The sequence below is a fragment of the Neocloeon triangulifer genome, unplaced genomic scaffold (genome assembly GCF_031216515.1).
Source record: "Neocloeon triangulifer isolate White Clay Creek 2 clone unplaced genomic scaffold, ASM3121651v1 ptg000014l, whole genome shotgun sequence".
Taxonomy (NCBI): Eukaryota; Metazoa; Arthropoda; class Insecta; order Ephemeroptera; family Baetidae; genus Neocloeon; species Neocloeon triangulifer.
In genome coordinates, this window is record NW_026775556.1 from 29,275,944 (window position 1) to 29,297,398 (window position 21,455).

The 21,455-nt window shown below is 38.0% G+C and overlaps 1 protein-coding gene and 1 non-coding gene across 7 annotated transcripts in view; one reads left to right on the forward strand and one right to left on the reverse strand.

The window, feature by feature from the left end:
- LOC132199477 (transcription factor Sox-13-like) overlaps positions 1–21,455 on the forward strand; it is a 199,879-nt gene that overhangs the window by 154,142 nt on the left and 24,282 nt on the right. For 5 of the 6 annotated variants that reach the window (XM_059624214.1, XM_059624218.1, XM_059624215.1 and 2 more), the window contains 2 exons: positions 9,741–10,187; positions 13,298–13,454. In XM_059624214.1, the coding sequence (XP_059480197.1) occupies positions 9,741–10,187; positions 13,298–13,454 (604 nt within the window). The remainder of the gene's footprint in view (positions 1–9,740; positions 10,188–13,297; positions 13,455–21,455) is intronic. The other variant, XM_059624219.1, reaches the window with a different exon arrangement.
- On the reverse strand, positions 7,370–7,441 carry Trnad-guc (transfer RNA aspartic acid (anticodon GUC)). The gene has a single exon. It is a non-coding gene; the product is annotated as a tRNA-Asp (tRNA).

The following is a 21,455-nucleotide window of genomic DNA, read 5'->3' on the forward strand; positions in this document are numbered from 1 at the left end:
ATTTTTTTTTTTTTTATCATTCTAACCCGGCCGGCAGGAAAATCACGAGAGTGGCTGGAAATGCAAAAGGAGAGTTAAGAGTCTGCGAAATAGCGAGAGCGAGCAAGCAGTCATCTCTCTCCTCTTCTTTATTTTCCCCCAGCCCCTGATCATCAATATGAATTGGCTCATTAAATGAGAGTGCGATGCTCGCTTTTTCCATATTTTTGCCACGAGTCGATCTCTGCGCTGGTCATCCACTCGATCGCATTCGGAAAATAGATGGCCCTCGCTTTTGCCGTCTAGTGTCTCGCCAGACTTAAAAAAATCATCATCTCCGGCGAGCGTTGAGAGAAAAAAAATGACAAAACATTCACTTTCCGGCCGTTTATGCCTTCCTTCCGCCTTCTAATACTTCATTACCATAAAATCATCCGCATCGATTTATGCTCATTTTATATAGATATACAGTGGTCACCTCTCTCTCTTTGCACATCCCTCTCCTTTATTCGAGCGCCCCCGCATATTACTGAAATGCATCACTGATTCGCCGCCTCATTGCATGTACTGAACCATTGCATAATCCTCGCATAAAGCATTGACATAGATACAAAATAAATACACATACCACAGCAACCGGCGAATAAAGCACTCATAGCTAACGACACGTCTCGATGGATTGATATTATCCGGTTTTTAACAATAATAGTAAGAACATATCTTTATGATTGGAAATTTTCAAAATTTTATATCTTATCCATTCTTTTAGGTCAAGCTCGAATAGATAGAGAAGATTCAGTGTGTTCTAATCTTATTTTTGTTATAAAAAAAAATTAAATTAATTATTTTCCAAAATTTTAAATAATATCGAAGTTGATTTACCGCAAAATTATGATAAGTTTTATGCTGGCGCTTTTTAAAGAATATTATTCTAAAAATAGTCCATACATAGGGAGCAATATTAATATTCGAAAATAAAATAATCCTGATTAATTCAATCTACATAAAACTATTTCTCATTATAGAAATGAGCTTTCAAAAAAAATGTAATAAGAAATTAAATAAGCGACAAAATTAATCTGGTTGAAACTCACATGCCTCTTTATTAATAAAAGTTATGTACATTAACATGCATTAATCCTTTTCAAATTTAAATATAAAATTTTCATGAACTCTGTTCATAAAAAGGTTGTGAGTTAAGTTTATAACATAATATATTACGTATGTATTTGTGTTGCATTCCAAAGCTTTTTTCTCTCTGGAGGCCACACGGCTAGGAATTGGCGCTCGAAATAAATGCCTTCATTAAGGATATTAATTTCAGAGTGTGGATTTTATTCTCTAGCCGGCAATTCATCTCTCCGTGCACAATGCACGCGCCAAATCGCGCAACTCATTCTCCTTGGACGCAACAGCAGCGAATTTTCCTCCGCTGCTTCTTTTGCAGCATCACAATGCACACTGACGGTCGAATGTAATTAATTACCGCCAACAACTACACGAGACGTACTGTATAGCTGGTTTTTTTTTTTTGTACAAGTCGCGCCTCTGTGCCGTTTTCTTTTTGTATATTCGCGCGCCAGCTTTTGTTGTTTGCGTTTTTTAATCCCTTTGAAATGACACGGCGAGATGCTGCTGTCTCATCTCATATCTGGCTGCTTTTCTTGAGCACAATAAAGAGATTTCAACATAAAGTTGTGCTGCGTGTGTGACAGGACGCGTCGCCTTCCATAAGTTGAGATTTCTGAGCGCACGTTTAGGCCCTTTGTGAGACCGAGATATTTATATTTTGTACATCAACGGTCGCCAACCGCATTTCGCCTACATGACTCATATTATTTGTTTGAATTATTAAAGTTTTTGCAAATTACATATTAACTATCTGTATACTATCGTAAATTAATTTGCAATATCTTTTGAGACTATCAAATCTCTACATAATTAATAAGTACGAATGAAAAATCAGAGGCAAAAGTAATAAGATTAAATCTTAGCTGAAATGCAGACTTCATTAAAAGTTAAAGGTGAAAATGAAGTGAATTAATCATGTCGATTTTCATTATATCTTTACTCAAAGAGAAACCTATAATATTTATAAATATCTTTTGTAACAGATTTAAATGTAAAATGCAGTTTTTTTTCAATTAAAGACTAACTTTCCTGAAAAAAATTGCTAAATAAAATATTTAATAATAATAAAATCAATGATAAATGTAATTAAATAATATAAAATTTTTATTTTACCATTGAAAATTAATATAAATTTGTTCTTAAATTCAAAATTTTGCTCTGAGGAGACGATTGTGGCAACATTGAGAATGGGCAGAGGAGCGACTGTAGGAATCTGGTCCACAATAGGGCTGTGTTGCAGCAGCGCAGCATTCTTCCGGAGGGATATTTAGACGATCATTAATAAAGCTTTTTTAGCACATGAACAATGCGGCGGCCGAATGCGTTTTTCACGCCGCGCGCATGTGACACGTCAATTCACAAAATACAACTCGTCATTTATAAAGATTGTATTCAAATAGAATGGGAATCGTCGTTTTTTTATAGGGGTTCACTTCCCGCCCGGGATTATTATATATAAACCGTGCGTGCCATTTATTATTTTTAAATAATCTGCTTTGGGAGCAAGAACGTTGCTGGGAAAAAATGCTTCTTTCAAATCTTTCGCGGAGAGATAAAGAAAGAAAAAACGATCCCGTTTTTGCCGATGCGGCATTTGCATTCTCGCCGGGGAAATATAATATATATGGATTTGCTATGGACCCACGTGAGATATTATATGAAATATACGATGTTTATTCTCTGGAATAAATTGCAGATCGCCAGAAAAATGGGTTGGAGACGAAAGGAAAATTTATCAATATTTCACCAAAATTGATTCTGTTGATTCTGCTTCTCTTGGTCAGCAATATTTTATGAGAAAATTATTGTAAAAAAGATGGAAGAAATCAATAATATTGCAACTTAATATTTTGAAATACAAATATTTTTGTTAAAAATTTTAGATATTGATAATTTTCACTTACACTGATATAAAAAATTAAAGTTTTTTCCAAATAAATTTTGAAAAAAAAATCCTGATTGTATGATTACAGATATTCCGAATAATCCCAAATTCCAATTCAATAATGATAAAAGATTTACAAAAACATATTTTTTATTTTTAAATCTTTTGATTTTAACAGATTTTAAATTCAAACCAATTATTTTCTTGTATTTGAGCTGTGAGAACTAATTACTTATGCAAAAATTTTGTCGTCACCAGTGGCACTTGCGCTGTCACTCAGGCAGCAAATAAAGTCGTTGAGCTCATTTTTGTGTCTCGAAAATCACAAAGACTCGATTGTTAGGGAAAAGTGGAGCGCAAAAAATGGCCCCTTTTCTCTCTGTTGCGTACACGAATGATATCCATCGTGCGGACAAAACACAACTCTTTTTGTGCCCGCTGTCCACAACTCATCATAATTCATTCAGAAAAGCGGGGAATTTCTGAATAAAGAGCGAAATAATAAGCTCAGTGATATGACAATAATGACAAGAAACTGGAATAAAGAAAGAAAGGATTTGCGGCCTTTCAGAGCAGAAGAGACACAATGCTGACGCTCTTATTCTTTCTCAAACGGTCAGCCGCTCTCTCGATATAAAATAAAATGATGGCAAATAAAATCCGAAGATCCGTGCGTGCCGCGGTTCCTTTCTGCGTGTCCGAATTCAGCTGTGCGCCAGATGACAATCGCCATAGCTGGCTGCTATTTTTTAAGAAGAGAAGTGCTCGTTGGGTTTTGTCACAATGTCCTCAGCAACAAAGGCAAAAAATAAAAGGACAGACAACGGCCGTGCATGCATATATCTTTGTCGTTATAAGAGGAAGAAGAGCAGATTATGGAGAAGCTGCTGGACCTCTTTCTCTTCCCTTTGGTGCAGCAGCAGCAGCAGAGGAGGAGAATAATAATCATAATGACAAAAGTACTTGCTCCTGGACAATTCATCTGCCGCTTGTCTCTGGTTCCTTTGTACACAATCGAGCTTAAATTTACACGGTTCTTATTTCATGGACTAACACAATGTATGGAGGCCGAAACTCGTTTTTCCATTCCAGCTACTACTTTCTTTATGGTTCATCTCCTCCTTCCTGCCCTCCCTACTGGACCGTTCGAAAAATAAATTTTCACTCTCCGCGTTCGGCCGCCACATTTATTATTTTTCGCGATATCCATTCAATTATATCCAAGAGAGATGCATCTTTCTCAATTGGCCGATTTGCGTATGTTGCATTGTCCGGCTGGACACCAGGCCTAGCTCTTCTCGCATTCTATACTATTATTAGCCGCATATTGTCCGACCAGAAATGGATAGAAAGGCGCAGATGGAGCTCCAGCGGCGGCCGAGGCGGAAAAATGCCACTTTCCCATGGCGACGTCGCTACTTGCCTGACTGGTAACGGTACATTGTGTGCGGGTGTTTTTTCCACTGAGCGTCTCCACCACTAACCGGCCATTTAAATTTTTCTGCCAGGCTGGTATACAATGAGACTAAATTGAACCTGATTCTCAATGTTGCAATCCACGTGGACGGATGTTCGCATTTATTTAGAATGGATATTTCTCAGGTCATTCCGTAAGAAAATTAATATTTTTGGCTGGAATAATTTGCGGGAGAAATATATCATTGGAAAACGATATTTAGGCCATTCAACCTGCACAGGTGTCGTGCAGGTTGCAATGAAAATCATGCCACCCTCACAAAGTATAAAAAAAAAACTAAAATTTGAAGAGATTTTAAAATTATCCTTCTTAATTTACTTCCTTCAATACATAACATTAATATAAACAAAATTATTTTCTTTAATTTTATGTACAACATTTCTCCAAATTTGAACTTTAAATCTAATTATAATTTACATTTAATTAAATGGTTTCAATCCATTAATTAACGCCAAAAAAGCAGCAAGTTGGATCAAAGTTTAAGTGTCTAGGGGAAAAGAGACGTTTGTTTTACCCATCTGAAAATAATACCCCCGCGCTAATTGTTGTGGCTGTGAAAGCTCAAAGGGCCTGTCTCACTCTGTGTGCTATTATTATTATTATTCCACGGTGAGTGAGCACGGCGGGTGAAAACACAGAGAGCGAAGCCTTTTAACAAAAGGGTTAAATATCGCGCACGGCTGCGGAGGAGCGCTGCAGAGAGGGCGAGAAACAAAGATGTACAAAAATAACAGTCGGCTTAAATTCGGTGCGCGCGATACAAGTTCCTTGTGTCAGGGGGCCAAGAAGGGCAAGTTGACTTTTGATTCGCTGTAGCATGGAAATTCATAGAGCCCACTTTCGCTCTCGTCGGCGGACATTAATTTGCCCATCTCGAGACACTTTATACCCAGCAGCGACGGTGTCTGTGATTAATGACGCATTATTTATTAGACGCAGAGAAAGGGCCTTTTTTATCTCAGCACGAGCCAATGGTCTTGGCAGTTTGTTTTCAGTCTGCAACACTGATGACGATCATGTTGATGAGGCCTCAAAGGTGATTTCAATTAACTGCCTTTAATTAAATTTAAAAATTCACAAAATTATTTAATTCGGTTGAATTACCAACCAACAGATATTTAATATTTTAGATATAAATTAATTTCTGATTAAAGTGAAAAATGTTAAGCACGCAGAAATTAATTTGTAAAGCTTCAAATAACTCCAGATAAGATCAATTTAAATTTAAAGCATTCTTTATGCCACTCCAGTCTCTTTCTTTGTTATCATTTTGTCTAACTTCTGAGAGCAATAATTTTGAAATTCCACACTCATGCTCCAGTGCAGCTGCCCTATAGTTGATTCTTTTTTAGTCACGGACCGAAGTTTTTTATTTTCTCGCTGCATTTTTCTTTGGTGTCGGCAAAAGAACATTTCTCGCTTTTTCAGTTTGGCGAGCGCGGCTGTTATTGAAAAAGAGCAATTTCCCTCGTTTTCACTCTGTGTGCTCTCTCGTTTCTGACGTCAGGCCTCGGCACGCTCTGCATATTTTTGCACCGCACAATTTTGCTTGGCGACAAATCGCATTGATGGAAAATGGATTGGGCGCCGCCACGATAATGCAATATGAACAGAACGCTCGCTGATGATGGAATTGGCTTTTTTACATAAGCCGACTGTGTGTGCGTGTCTCTCTCTCTCTCTCTCTCTCTCTCTCTCTCTCTCTGGCAGTGTTTATTGTCGCCTAGATATAAAATGAGATTTAGGAAGTCTGTTTCTCCACACACCGACGAGCGGCAGAGAGTATATTAGGTTTACTCGGCAACTTCCGCCGCGGTACACAGAAAAGGCATAAAAGCAGAGAGAGAGCGCGCGCGAGTCAGAAAAAGGCTTTGCTCTTTTTCAGCCGCCGGACTTTTGACTTTGTGTAAATGGAGAAATATTATTTTTACCGTCGTCATTTTTACTACCGGACGGCCGGTCGGCTAAATAAAGAGGACATTTTGTATAATATCTTGCATAAGTCAGTTATGACGGACCGTAGTTTGTTATTCCACTGCTTTTTATTATTCCATCTGCATCTCTCTGCGCCATTTTTTCTCCAGAAAGTTGACCGACCGACGATTCGGGCGTGTAAACACTTTTAGCCTTTCACACTTTGTGCGGCGGTGCCGCCAGAGGCTGCCGCCGAGCGTAAATTGTGCCATTGCCGGCAGATAATTAAACTAATGTGATTTGGCCTAATGGAATCATCGTTTATGTTTCTTGGAGCGTCATCCGGCGCTATTAAGCCGCCTTCCAGTTCGAACTCGTCGTCTTGCATAAGCAAACTAATTGCCGTGCCGGTGTTCCAAGCCGATTATCAATCTTGTTCGCAGCCTCGGTGCTCAAGTGTCATCCCTTTCGCCCTTTATTAACGCAAGGAAATCAACCTCATCTCCGTTCGGAGCGCTTTTCTTAAAATTCCCTCGCCAGGAAATTGCCCCTCAGCATTGCCGAGAGAGATAGAAGTGGATATAGAAAGGGCAATAAGCCTGCTCAGTCAGAAAAGCGTTTGCAAATTTTGATTTACAATTTTTTTCGTTTTATTTTTTTAAATTTTCTTTCGTTTGCGTATATTACACAATTTGTGAAGAATAAACAATATTATTATTATTTTATGTATCTATAATTCCAAATCAATCAGGAAATCATATAATTATTTAATATTTTTATTTTTAAATCAATGCAATAATTCAAAGTTAGCTGCAATGATTGCCATGGTTGAAAATATTTTTGCTACTATAAAATAACTTTTCATTTGAACGTAAAAAAAATCAAAATATTTATGAAGTATCTGCACATATCTTCAAAACCTGAAGTTAAAAAGAGAAATAAAATACAAAAATTCTATGCGGGTACAATTTGTACCAAAAGGTCTCTCCGGCGGGGAATCGAACCCCGGTCTCCCGCGTGACAGGCGGGGATACTGACCACTATACTACCGAAGACTTGTGTATTGTGCCAAAACTACTCAGCTCAAACTCGGCGATCGAAAATCGTCGAGATAAAAATATCTCTTGACTAGAGCGAGAGATAAGAAAATTAAGCTTGGCCCAGTTCCAATCGCGCGAGAGACTTTGCGGCAGTTGAAATGGAATGTTGGTTTAAAATGATTGATGCGCGCTTCATTATTCCCAAGGTGTGACACAAAGGGGCATAAATTATTATACTGGTCATCTGTGCCGGCCGGGTCCAGCGTGCAGCATCCACCCATTTATCTCCCCCTAGTATATAACCAAAAGAAGAAGACGCTAAGCAAGCAAAGAGCAAAGCGTTGACGAATAATGTAACAGGAGCAGCAGTTATTTCTACATAATTCAAGCAGCCAGTGGTGCAATATAATGAATTATATAATATAATCCAGCAGCGCAGCTCGCACACGGGGCCAAAAGAAAGAAATAATACAGAAAAGGAGCAGAATAATCTCTCGCGGAGATGTATAATGAAAAATTACACATTCAGAGGTGCATGACGACGATGATGATGCATTGCAAAAGAAGAAGGAGAATATTTGCTCGTCTATTCATGGGCCCAATCTGAGAACAGCGTCAAACCTTTTCTTCTTATTTCATGCCCTTTTTCCAGCACGCCATTGACATAATAAAAATAATAATGATTCCTGGCTGGATCTCCCGTCTATTTATTTATTGAAATGAATCCTTTCAGCTCCTATTAACAAACAAAACGTGTGGATTTATATTTTGTATCAGACCCTGCCTCTGTGTGTGTCAGTAATGACAACATACGTTTTGCAAAATGATTATACACGTATAAAAGTCCATTGATTAAATGCAAGAATAACACGCGGGCCGAGAAATGGAACCGCTCCTGAATCAAATTCGGCGCACAAAAGAAAGTCCGCTGGATAATATTCGGATCCAGTTTTGTTTATCAATGCGCCCTTCCGTTCATTATAATATCCGCGACATTTATTATTATGCTCATTTCTCAAAGGAATAAAAAAGTTAGTCTTTCTCCCCAAAATAATAATAATCTGCATCATAATGAGCCGACATTGTATATCCAGCGCAGCGGCCGAAAACCATCAAAAAATTATTTCCGTAGCGAGATAGAGAGCGTCGCTGCTTTTTCTGGTGTGACAAGATCTGCTCAACCCCTTCTTCTTCATGGGAGCAGATAATTTATTCCGCGCGCTGGACCATGCGCTCCAGACATCTCCGCGGCATTGTGTGCACGCAATATCGCAGACTTGTATTGTGGTGGATGCATGGAATGGAGCCCCGCGGACGGCCGTCGCTCTTTTCCAACTGTTTTTTAGTCTTAGTCCGAGTGGTCACGCACAAGCAGCTAAAGGGTGCTCTCGGCGCGGGCACTCGCCCTTACACACAGTAATTATGCCGCTCTCACAACTCGCGGCTCTTGAACCGGCCGGGCCAACCGAAATTCCGGTGAGATCAGGACTTATTATAATTATTCAGAAATGGAATATTATGTTATTTTGTTTTAAAATTTTAATTAAAATAAGGTGAAGTTATTATTTTTAAATTAAATAAATTTCTTTATCTTTCTCATTTGTTCATGCTTACAGTAACCATTTATTTAATTTAATCATGGTCAGTAGAATTTGGTTCAATTAAATGTTTTAAATCGAATTTAAGTTCATTCTCTACATTGTTATTGTAAGAGCAATATAGATAAACCATATTTAAAGAAATAATTGGAAATAATTAAATGTTTCTATATAGGTTCTAGAAGTTGTTGTTATGGAATTGTTTTGGCACTCAAGGTGATCATTTTTTGATGAAACCAAAACTAGTAGAGCAGGGATTTTCTGTACCATGCAGAAACAATAAAGTTGCTCATCTCCACCGAGATCAAAAAATAATTACATATTTTCAGAAATCACGCAATTCAATTTGCATTTCTTTATCTGTATTTTTTGACTAAGTTTTATTTACTTTGGAATTGCACAAGAGAAGACAGGGAATTTTAAATCTGGCTGGATTTTTTAAGGATTCTTACTCATTAAGAAAACGACAAAAGTCTCACAATCCAGACTCAAAAGTTTTAGGATTTCCACTTTTCTCACACATTAAGCCACCGTCAAAAACAAAAAGGGGAAGAAAAAATGCACGCGAAAATTCATTAGTCCCTTGTCTTAAATAAAACCTCTCTCGGCGGCGGCATCTCCCTAAAATTCCACACTCTCCCATTCTCACATGTTCTACTTCCTGTTGCCCTCTCGGAAACTGCACGCTGACGCGTTGTTGTCTTTTCTGTTCCCAGGAGTAGCACAATGTCGTCGAAACGCAAATCGCCCCCGACCAAGCTGCACGAGGGCGGCGCCCCTCAGGACTACTCCTCCGGAAACGGCGAGGTGTCGCCGGCGCGCGAGAACGGCGACGTGGCCGGCGGCGGCGTCGACGACAGCGGCGACGAGGCCGCGTCGGCGGCGCCAACCTCCCTCGGCGAGGACAAGTCGCCGCACAGCAGCGGCCCCGAAGAGGAGGACGAGGAGGATGAAGAAGAGGAGCACGAGTTGCGCGCCAAAAAGCAGCGCCTGCAGTACGACTCGGAGCTCAAGGGGTTGAACAACAACTCGTCCAGCCTCAACCACAACAGTCTGCTGCCCAAGAGGACCATGGACGACGTCCTCAAGCGGCTCACCTCCAAAATGACCCTCAAGGAGGAACACAGGCGACCCACACCCGCCACCACTCCCAAATCGACCAGGTATGTCTTTCAAAAGTCATAAATTTTTAATAGTAATCGAAACTAAGAAAAAATATTTACTGAACCGTTTCCCAATTACTCAATTGTACTCTACATAAATTTTGATGTTGAGCTACCTATTGATTTTATTTTACTGACTTAATTTGGGTGATAGGAACATGGTTTGATAATTTGTTTTTATCAATTTACAGAAATTTTAAGACAAGAAATATTAAGATATATTAAGAAATTCCTATTATAACAATGTTAATTTTCAAAATTCAGTTCTCCAATGAATTTGATTTTTATTATGACGTCTCCTTAGAATTTTCATCTACAAACGAATGCTAATAGAAAGAAAAATTATTCATAATAAATCAGGCCATTTCTTTGAATCAAGAAGTTACCGAAAATAACACTCTTTTTATGTTTTTACCCAATTTATTTTATAATTTACGTCAGGATGTTGCAGAAGATGAATCTATGAACAAATGATATGTTTGTTTACTGTGGGCAGCAAACCACATGCGGGTGCCGGCCAAGCCCATTATTTCGCAGAGAATATAACCAAACGCCCATAAATTAGAGTGTTCTTGAGCAGACCACCACAAAGAGACCCCTGCTGGCTGTAGGCGCACTGCACATTCCCGCAACACACCAGTGAAAACTGCACTTTATAAATTGAACTTGAATTATTTTTGGTGTTGACGGACAATTTAATCCCGGCGCTGCGAATTAAGTCCAGCATAAATCATTTTTCATTTTTGAGCCGCGAGTGTCTCTTTCCGAAGTCGAAAAATAGACCGAGCTCTCATAAGCTCGCATGCAACTTAAAACTGTTGTTTTGAAAAGAAGAATTCAGCGGCATTCCTGTACGGCAAACTAATGGGGCGCGCCTTGTTTGAAGTTTTCCAACTGAAAGAGACGCTTATAAAGAAAGGTATCGAGTATCAAATTCAAATGCCGGCGAATTTTTTACCTCTTTTATCCAGCAGTTCTATTTTAGCGTTTTAATTATGCTTTGCTCGCACAATATTTTGTACGTTGCACCGGTTGGTGATAAATAATAGAACTGCGGCCTCACCGTATGTAATAAATTAGGCAACAGCAGGTTCAGTCTTTTCATTATTATATGCAAAATGATTCCAGCTAGCGTTGCGGAGAAATAGAGAGAGAGAGAGAGAGAGGGTTAAAAATAAAAGAAGCGCACCGAGAGAAAGAGAGCCTCCCAGTGAAGTTGCGCGTGGTTTTCCGAGAATATTTATAATTCACCTCACCGCAGCTTCTAGAAAGATGATTTACGTGTGGTTTTGTAATGGACGCTGTTGTACACGCCTGCATTATTTCGTGCAGAACTATGGGAGTACAGATTTTAGTCAAAGTGCAAAGAGTGATCAATTTATTATCACACAAGGGTTATAAAGATAACAAAATTTAATTAAGGATTAAATTAGACATTGTTCATAATTGAAATTTTTAAGGGAACCAAAAGAATACTTCTTTAATCTTGAATAATTGACGTGAATTTCACTCACTATCTTTTATCAAATTATTTATTATTTATATTTATTCTCCATTCATGGTACATACGCAACGCAAAAAAAGTTAACTATTTCAGAAATTTGGAAATGTCTATCTTAATTCATTGAAAACAATTGCAATCTTAAAATATGTAACCGTAATTTAAAGAACAATTTTTATTTACAAATTTTCAAGCCATTTTTCCCTTGAAAGAATTAAAATTAGAACTTAGTTTAAAATACAACTCCCCACCTAATGCAAACTCAGCACACCGGCGCTGCCGCCCGCGTATGAAAAATAACAAACACATCACATTTATTGAGCGTTGTATTGAACAGGCAGAGCGCGGCGCGAGCTAAACTGCAGATATTACAGAAGCAAACTTTGCAGGCCAACGGCTCCTCCCAGGAGCTGCTTACAGGCTCGATATTGACTCTCTGCAGGGCACACACAGAAATAATAATTGCTCAAGAAGAATTGGCCGCGAGAGCGCAACATACACGCGAAAGCACCTCAGCAGCCACTGTTTACAACAGCAGCAGACCCTTCATAAAGATAACAAATGATTAAAAATAATATTAAAACGTACACAACGCACATCAGCACACTGTACCGAAATAGCCCTTTCTGCCTAACACTGCGATGGAATGAATGACCTGCAATCAGGACAACAAAAATTAAATTGCAAAAGCTCTAAAAAAAATGTCGGCAAACTTTCATATAATATAATTTTAAGATAAAATCAGTTACATTAATAAAGGAAATTTTCATTTTAAGAGAAAAATTAAATATTAAAAAATTTCTTTTTCCAATTTTGTGATTTTGGGCTATTCATTTGTTCAAAGTTTAGATTTTTTAAGTAATTCTTTTTTGGCCACTATACTCAACGCAAGCATTACTTCACATTGGTGGATTTTTGCACGCCTTTCTGTGAGTTTCAAAGCGAGAGAAAACCGTGATAGCAGAGCGGTCGAGCACTCCAGCAACACCTGCTCCTTTTTCTTGTGTCCAGATTACAAATTCACAAAAGCTTACTCTCTACTACTGCAAAGTTTTTCTTTCCCGACTTCCAATAAACACGTAGCGAGAGGCCGAAGTTTGCTTTCTATTTTTCCTGATTACGTATTCCTTCTTGTGTACAAGAAGTGCGAAAGAGTGCTCGCAGTAAAGAAAAAAAGCGCAGCTTCTTCATCTACAAACAGCCCTATTTTTTCCTCTCGAAGACTCGTCTCGGCTCGCTTTGCATTTGCACTGCAAATCCAGTTGATATGCGACACCGCGTGCTCTGCCTAGGAATGTCCACTTAAAAAGTAGTGACCGGTCGCTCTAGACTCACCCCCTGTGCCGCAAAAGTCCCGATTTTTGAATAATGCACACAGCATTATATTAGATACGAGAGGGGCAGCAGGTGAATTATTTATTCATCAGCTGGCGCGGCGTTTGTCCAACTCCCCGCCTATGTATTTTCCTTTTCCGAGAGGGCATACTTTGCATTGTCCGCATTATCGCCGAGTGCGTTGCACGTCTGCTCTGAATTATTAACCAACTTTTGCCATTTGCATTATTTTCTGTGATTTAAAGTGCGGCTTGTGCGATTGGATTTTTTGCAGCGAGTCGGACGTGGACGGCGCAGCTTTGCAGCACGCCCTGGTCGGCGGAGAGACTTTTGTCGAAAAGGAACGCCGCCTTTCCGAAATGATTTTGCAACTGCAGTTGGTCAGGGACCAGCTTTTGATCCAGCAGGAGCAGCAGAGCAAGGTAGGAATGGTTAGAATCACCTTTTTATATTTTTTAATTTATTATTTATAAAAACTGAAATTATTTTTCTTCGGTAGAAAAACTTTATAAACTGAAATGATTTACCGTTTCGTATTATTTTCTACTCGCAGTACGATCTCGTTATTTGCTCGCTGTCGGGCGCAGCAGGTAAATAAGTTGCGCAAATTAAAAACTATAGCTGTGCGTCGAATGAACGCAAGTGTCACATGTCCGCACCGGCGTACTTCATTACTGCGACTTTTCGCATCGACCTGCACGCAGCACTGGTTTTGCGAAATGTAAAAAAGTGACCACATGTTCAACTAACTTTGTTTGAAAAAAAAATCGAGTATTTTGTACAAGACCGGTTGTAGTAATGAAAGATAAATAACCCAACGTTGCGTTTTCAGCAAGTGGGTGTGCATTTTTTCAGTTCGGTTTCGGTTATAAAAATTTGCTTGCTACAGATCAACTCAAATGATAAAATAATTTGTTTTATTTGCTTTGGCAGTATTTAAAATCGAGTTCTTGAAACTTAAATATTATGGAAATTACAGTTAAGGAAAGTTAATCAAAGTTTTACAAAAACAAATTTTAAAATTCGTATGCTGAATTTTTTGAAGTAAAAATTAAGCACCGATAGCCTTCAGTTTTTTGCAGGTTCACTTGAAATATAAAAATTTGTCTAATATTTAGACATTTAATATGAGAAGGGAATAATTTTTCTCATTTTTAAAATGTTGAAAACGAAATTAAAATTTAACCTTTACATCTTACAATCATACATTTATAATCTTTTTACTTTCTTCGTTAATTTGATTTTATTTCTTATTTTATATTCTTTCTTAGAAAACTTTTTTTGAAACTTCAAGGGCTGGTCCCTCCCAATTGAGTTTGCCACTTTCAATTCTGGACGCACGTGTGTCGATTTTCCACACTGATTTCTCTTTCTATTTGCGCATTTACCTTTTTCAACTGGTTTTCGCACTCTTTCAGTGCCACAATAGCCTTTTCTTCCGAATCAGCATAGATCCTGGCCCTCTCAAGAGGGCAACAATGCGACTCATTCACTCGAATAAGTTGTCAACAATTTTTTATTTCCAAACTGCTTTTGATGTGCGCGTCGACTCGGCGCACTTGAAGATGAGTGACACGTCATTCTCTGCGGCAGTGCATGCTTGAATTGTATCTTTGTGAAATAATCTTGCATTATAATGAGAGCTAGAGCGAGAGGTTTTTGTTGGAAAAAGACCAGGCACAGACGTACGTGTATAATGAGAAAGAAAGAAAGAAAGAGAGGTGTTAAGAACGTGTTTTGTATTTGCGTGAAAAGCTATTTAAAGTGGTTTTGACCAGCAGCCTCTGCGCGTACAATGCAATACCTACAGCAGCGCACGGAAGGGGTTAAGTTGCGCGCCTTGATAACTTTTGTAACACGATTGCTGCCGCGATAACTGACAGCAGCAGCACCGCGGCGATTCAAATCCGAAATATAATAAATGTGTCACCTCTCTTTCTCGCTCTGCATTTTTCTCACATCCAAACGTCTTTCTTGATTAAATTACGCATAATAGCTTTTAATGATCCAAAGAGAGGAAGAGAGAAATCCTGTGTACCGTTTGAATTATCATTATTATATAAGTACCATTTTGTTGCACACTGAGATTTTCAACACCTCTCGGACAATCGAGATGCGATCTGCAGATATGTGGACGATGCATTAATCATCAAGAGCAGCGGATTTCTTTGCTCTCTCTCCTTGCCGATGGATAGGGTATTTTATTGCATATCGGATTTCCCTTGGACCGGTACTGATCATCTAAAGTTACACAATATTTTCCCTCACTCAATCATGAATAGAATTCAACCCTTAATCCTATTGTGTGCGAAACCTGAAGGGAAAGCAGGAACAAACTTTTTTCTTAAATAAAACGTTGTATTTTCATATTCTCGCCTTGATCTTTTTCTCTCTTTCGCCGACGAGTTTTGCTTTGTTTTTGAATATCTCCATGCGAAAGGAGGAGGACGCCTTATCTTTTATTCCGCCTTATTATTCCCCACTGCATTATTTTCATGTTCCAATTTCGTTCTGCTGGCTGCCACTGGCGAATAAAAGAAAGAGAGCGAGATAAAAAGCAGGCAAACTCTTCAAAAGAAGCAGTGGAGGAAGGAGGAGGAGGAAAAAAGAAATAAAAATGTTATTCAGATAATGCTGCTCTGTTCTGCGCAGAATTTCAAAGAGCTGCTCCGCTGGCGATCGAATTCTTTCTCTACACTGCACAGCACAGCACTCAGTCAGTGGTGGTGTTGCAAATTAAAAAAAAATTAAAAACAATATATTTTACATCAATATTTATTGTATTTTTATATATTATTTTTTAAATTATATTTTTATTTTTGTATAAAATGTTTTTATATATTTTTACTAAAAATTATTATTATTCCTTTTTTTAAATTTTATTTGGCTATACAATTACTTATTTATCACTTTATATTATTATAACATACAATTATATAGTAGTAAGGGTTACGGTATTGTAAACAAAGTCACGTTTACACTCAATAACCCCTGGGATCTTGCATATTTAAATTAACATGAAATAAACTATTATAATTTTCAGGAGGATTAAAAGTTTTAATAATATATCTATAGAACACAAATGGATATACAAAAATTTGCTGAACAAAATTCAAAATGGGACCTGAATTGGACAAATATATCCAATGTTCATGAATAACAAAATCAAAGATCTGCTATTCAATTATTCAATTAATATTTTGATATTATTAATTCTATTTAATTAATATTTTAATATAATTATCATGTATTTATTAATCAAATGCAGACATTCGTGATTTGCCTCCAGTGGGTTCTTGTTCTCTTCAGCTCACTCCTTTTTCCCCCCGCACACCCTTGCTGCCACCGCGAGCCAGCTCAAAATAGCTACTTAAGAGTGCGGCTTATACTTCTTCTCTCTGTTTTGTATTTAATTTATTATTGATGCTGCGGTGCTCCAGCGCAATTAAAACACACCGCGCGCGCACTCGCTATAATGTGCTGTGCTCTCCGAAGCTGTAAATCATAAAAGAGTAAGAGGATACGCTTCCCTTGCAGCAGACACATTTTACTCACAAACTTGCTCGAGAGTCGCTCGTAAATTGTAAAAAAATTTACTCCCAAAAAAAAAGTAAAACACTCTATTTACGGCCGTTTGAAATCAGAGAAATTCGAAACGCTACTAATAAAGTGCGGATGGAATTCGCCCGTTTAAAGATTTCAAAAAGGGAAACTGATGCGAATTGCCAAACACACGCGGGTGTGTAACCAGAGTAGCGCAGACAAGCGGTTGGACGGCTATAATTCCGGAACAATACCAAAGCATTCACAACACTCGAGAACAGAGGCTTTGTTTGGCGCGTCGCGGCGCCTCGGCTTTCAGACTCGGAGGTCGTGACCCTTGCAGCCGCAGACGCCGCATTACAATAAATATACGTATAAATGCGCGACGAGCACATTCAACTCACTCGTCCTTCTATTTGCAAATATTCAAAACAACTTCCACGAACTGACTGGTATTAAGTCATTTTGCACTCAATGCCCCCGAAATAACTTCCGACAGCAAATAATGCAGTAAAAGAAAACTTGAATTGACTGAGTATGAAAATTGAAAATTCCCGCGGCTATTTGGAAAAAGTCCTAAAGCATAAAATTTACAAGACAAAGTTTTGAAAAAGTAAGAAAATAAAACAAGAGAATGGGCCAATAACCAATTTTTTTTCAATTTTTTTTTTCAACAAAATTGTAACGATTTTTTTGGTTTATTCAAACAATGTAATCTTAAACTAGTTTAAATTAAGAAAATATAATTAAATTTTTGCTCTTTCAAACTTTTCCCGATTAATTTTCAGTTTCATTGAAATTGTTAAAAAAAACCATTATTGGTTTTCCAAAAGCGTTCAAATTATTAAGTTGCAAATAATGCTCAACCGTTGTTTATGTTGACATAATTCATCATAAATCAGCATCTTTTGGAGAGACTATTTGACCACAAAATTATTCCTGCAGGCATGCGGATCACTGTTTTGGCTCGGCGGAGCGCGCCGCCGATTGGCGCAGCGCTTTGAATCGGAGAGATTCCTATTGTAGTGCGGCTGCTCTGTGAATCGAGACACAATAGAGCCGGCAACAACAATAGCGGGCGGCCGAGACAACAGGTAGCTGCGCGCGGCGGCGGCGCTTGCTCTGATTGGGCGGCGCCGCGGCTGCGGGCGGGCGCTCCACAATAGCAGGTGCACCTATTGTTCTCTCTGCGCGCCGACAAAGCGCGCCGCCAACACAATCGCCCACGACAAGAAAGAGAGATCCGCGCGCGCACCACAATGGACGCGCAATGACTGTGCCGCGAGAGGGCGGGTATGCAACTTGCCCGACGCCTGTGTAATCCATTGCATAACCTCCAGGAAAGAACATTTATTGATTTGCAAGACAGGATGTTGCAGGAGTAACAATTTTTCAGATTAATTTGTGAAAAGTCTGAAATTTTGCGAAACAAACGCTACAGAAATGTCTAAAACTGATTTGTAAAAATGAATTTTCAGTGAATTTAGAAAATTTCTGATTATCCCAACCTGTTTCAACTGCTGCAACACTAGTTTTTTTTTATTTTTTATTAATTCTCAAGGTAAAAAATTAATGAACAACACACAAAAATTTTCACCTCGAGCTTAAAACCAGAGGGTTTCATGGCCTGTTTTTCCCGCCGCATTATTTTTAACTTCAAAAAAAGTTTGTCTTGATTGATAAATCACCAAATTTTGGATAAACTCTAAATTGAATCTTTTCCGAGCTCCCAAGCTCGGCAGGAAATTATCAGTAGTACAAATATCGACAAATACATAATTTGGAGCATTTGCTTCAAAATTTTGCGCACACCAATTCAAAACTCTTCAGCCCCAAGTCTTATGAGAGAACCGAACTTCTTTAGTTTCAAATTTAGTCCTTGAGAGTCCGCTCGTGGCAACTAGATTCTGTTCCAACGTCAGAGAGGTTTGTGTAAGAGGATTAAATCGGCATTGCTTGGCACAAAGACAATTTCCAGCACGGTGCGCCCCATAATGCACCGCGAGCTCTTTTGCCGGGGCTTTTCATCAGAAGCGCCCCCTCTCCTTTATTTTCCGCAAATTACAATCGCAGTTTCAATAAACAGAGAGAGAGAGGAGCTCTTTTATGACGCGCTTTGTCTTTGCCTTGAAAAGCGCCCGGGGAATTAAAATTACACGCCAATCTTTCAAAGGGCTGCCCTTCTTAATGCTCTTTTCAAAATAGGTATATTATTTTGAGGGCATTCATCGGCAAGAAAAGTAGCAGGATTTGTTTTCCCCGCACGCATCAACATTGTGAAATTTTCCTGTTCTGGGCGAGCGCTGAATTGATTTTTTTCCCTTTTTTACCAGTTCACAAAGAGAAAATAAGAGTTGGATGGAGTTTCTGCTTCGTTCTCTCGGGCGCTTTATTATTTTCTCTCCGCTCTGCTCTGTCTGTCAGTCGAATGGGAAAGAAGAGCGAGCGTGGCGAACAAATGTATTCAGCACTTTGTGCCGTGTTGTTCTCTCCCGTACAATTATTTCCCGTGAAAAGCGAGCGGGAGCCTCCAATCCTTTCCGCCCTTGCTGCGAGTTCCATTTTGTTTCTGTTAAGTAGAACTCGTCGGTGCTGCTGGTGCTTTTCTCTCTCTCGCGAACTCAAATTTACATTTATTCTCCGCAGGCTCAAGTTTTAAAGAGAGAACTTTGTGTTGTGGAAATTCGCAACTCTCACTCCCCGCGCTCTCGGTTTTTAGGTTGTGCGCTCGGTCGAAAATGCGTCTCTGTGCGCGGAGATAAAAAGATATACGCGTACGTAGGATGTGCTGAAAAACGATTTTGGCAAAAGTGATTCGGTCTGTAATCGCATTATAATACTTCAGCTGGAAAATGATTGAAAATTAAACTATTAAAACCAATAAATTAATGTGTAAATCTTCCAGCAAACATTTTGGTGCCGTTTTTTCCAACAAATACTTCCTAAATAATTTAATTTTTCCTTTAAAACAAAACTAAATTTATATAGGTTAAATTGAATTTGGTCAAATTTTTAAAGAGCCATTCATTAATTCATTTTTATTAATAAAAGGGTTTAAAAATTGTTAAATCCCAATTAAGCCTTTTTATCCTTCTTTGAATTACAGTTGGGATTTGAGCGTTATCATTTTTCCGAAAAGCATCAGCGTGTGTCTGATTGAAATGAAACGCGCGCGCAGAGGCGGCACAAAGAGAATTATTTGCGCGCCTGTCGTCAAACCGACTATTTATTTATCATTTTTCAATAGGATTGATGAAAAACCGAAAACCTTTCACTCGCAAATTGACATAAATTTGCGTACATAATCAAAATGCGTCAGCACTCCAACCGCAAAATATTCACACAGCGAGCAAACACACGTGTGTTTTACACCGATGATGCTCTGGGAGTTGTGATAATGAAGCGCGACTTGTGATAAATGTTCAATGTTGTAAATAAAATAAAAATCCTTTTTGGCGTGTTTTCGCTCGTGTGCGCTGCCGGCACAGCCGCGTACAAAAAAACCCTTTGATTGGTCGCAAAACACAAAACGCGGATGTACGCGAATAATCAAAGAGAGGATGTATATATATCGCGTTTGAAATTCATCAAAATGTTTTGAAACGCGGCAGTGACCCGTGCCAAATGAAAATCGGAAATAATATGACACAAGAGAGCAGTGTAGATTAATATAGAATCTAAATTGGTAGTTTTGGGATTGATATACAAACTTTTTAACAGTGCAGCGTCACAAATTCATGCAAATAAATAAAAGAATTAGTATTTTCCCATTTTATGTCAAATATTTCAACAACTCTTTTTAATCTATACTGATTGCTATAGACAATACTTTTTTGCGAGATTTCAATATTTTTACCACCAATAGAAAGTTCGTAAAGTTAATAATTATAAACTTTCAGTATACGCAGCAGTAATAATAAATTTTATTTCCCAGATAAGTCTGTAACACATTTAAAAAAAAAACACTTCTATTTAAAAATCATTATTTATTCTTATCTAAAAATTCATGAATAGCCTCTTAATTTGTTTTCCTCGTTTTTACATGATTTTTATGGTAAATCGAGAAGAGAAATGAAACTTTGTATGGTAAAAAAAAACACATTATCATCTGCATGTATGCGTAGATTTGGTAATAAAAAAATTGTACAATAATTCAAATTGTGCGCCTTCGTTATTATTCTCTGTTTGCACAAAAAAAGTCGGTACAGTAGAGTATTTTTATTTTGTGCGAGTGCTTTTGAATGCGCGCATTATTTTCACGTTTGAAAGAGTTCGTTGCGCAGCAAAGTACATGTACTCTTGCGCGTGTGTTTTGTGCTGCTGCGTCGCCCTGTTTTGCCTGCGCGCGCTAATGACTTTATTTGTTTTTGCCCGCGGCGCGCCGGCATTGTGTTTGCATTATTGATGGAATTTATCGGAGCATGCCAATATTGTGCGAGAACAGAGTAAACAAGTAACCCACCCGTCGATTGCAAAAAATATGTTTATCATGTTCCTCGGTTTTTTTTTCAGTTTGTGCGAAACAATCAATTTGTAAACACAAAAACAAAACAAATGAGCTCATTATATTATCTGTTCAACTTCAGCTTCCAATTATAATTTCAAATTATTTTCTTCATAAATCACAGACACCCAGAAATTTTATAATTTTTAAATTATGGGAGAAGTATTAGAGCTGTTTTATTTAATTATTAATTTTGGTAATTAATCAACGTTGTTTATTTATAATTGTGGGTACTGTGTGGGTTTAAAGTAGATCAAAAAAATTATTAAGCAATTTTAAAATAAATAATAAAATTAAAATATAAAAATTATTAAAATAAAAATATTATTTATATAGATAAATTAAATATATAAAAATTTAATTATTAGATTACGCTTGCTAAATA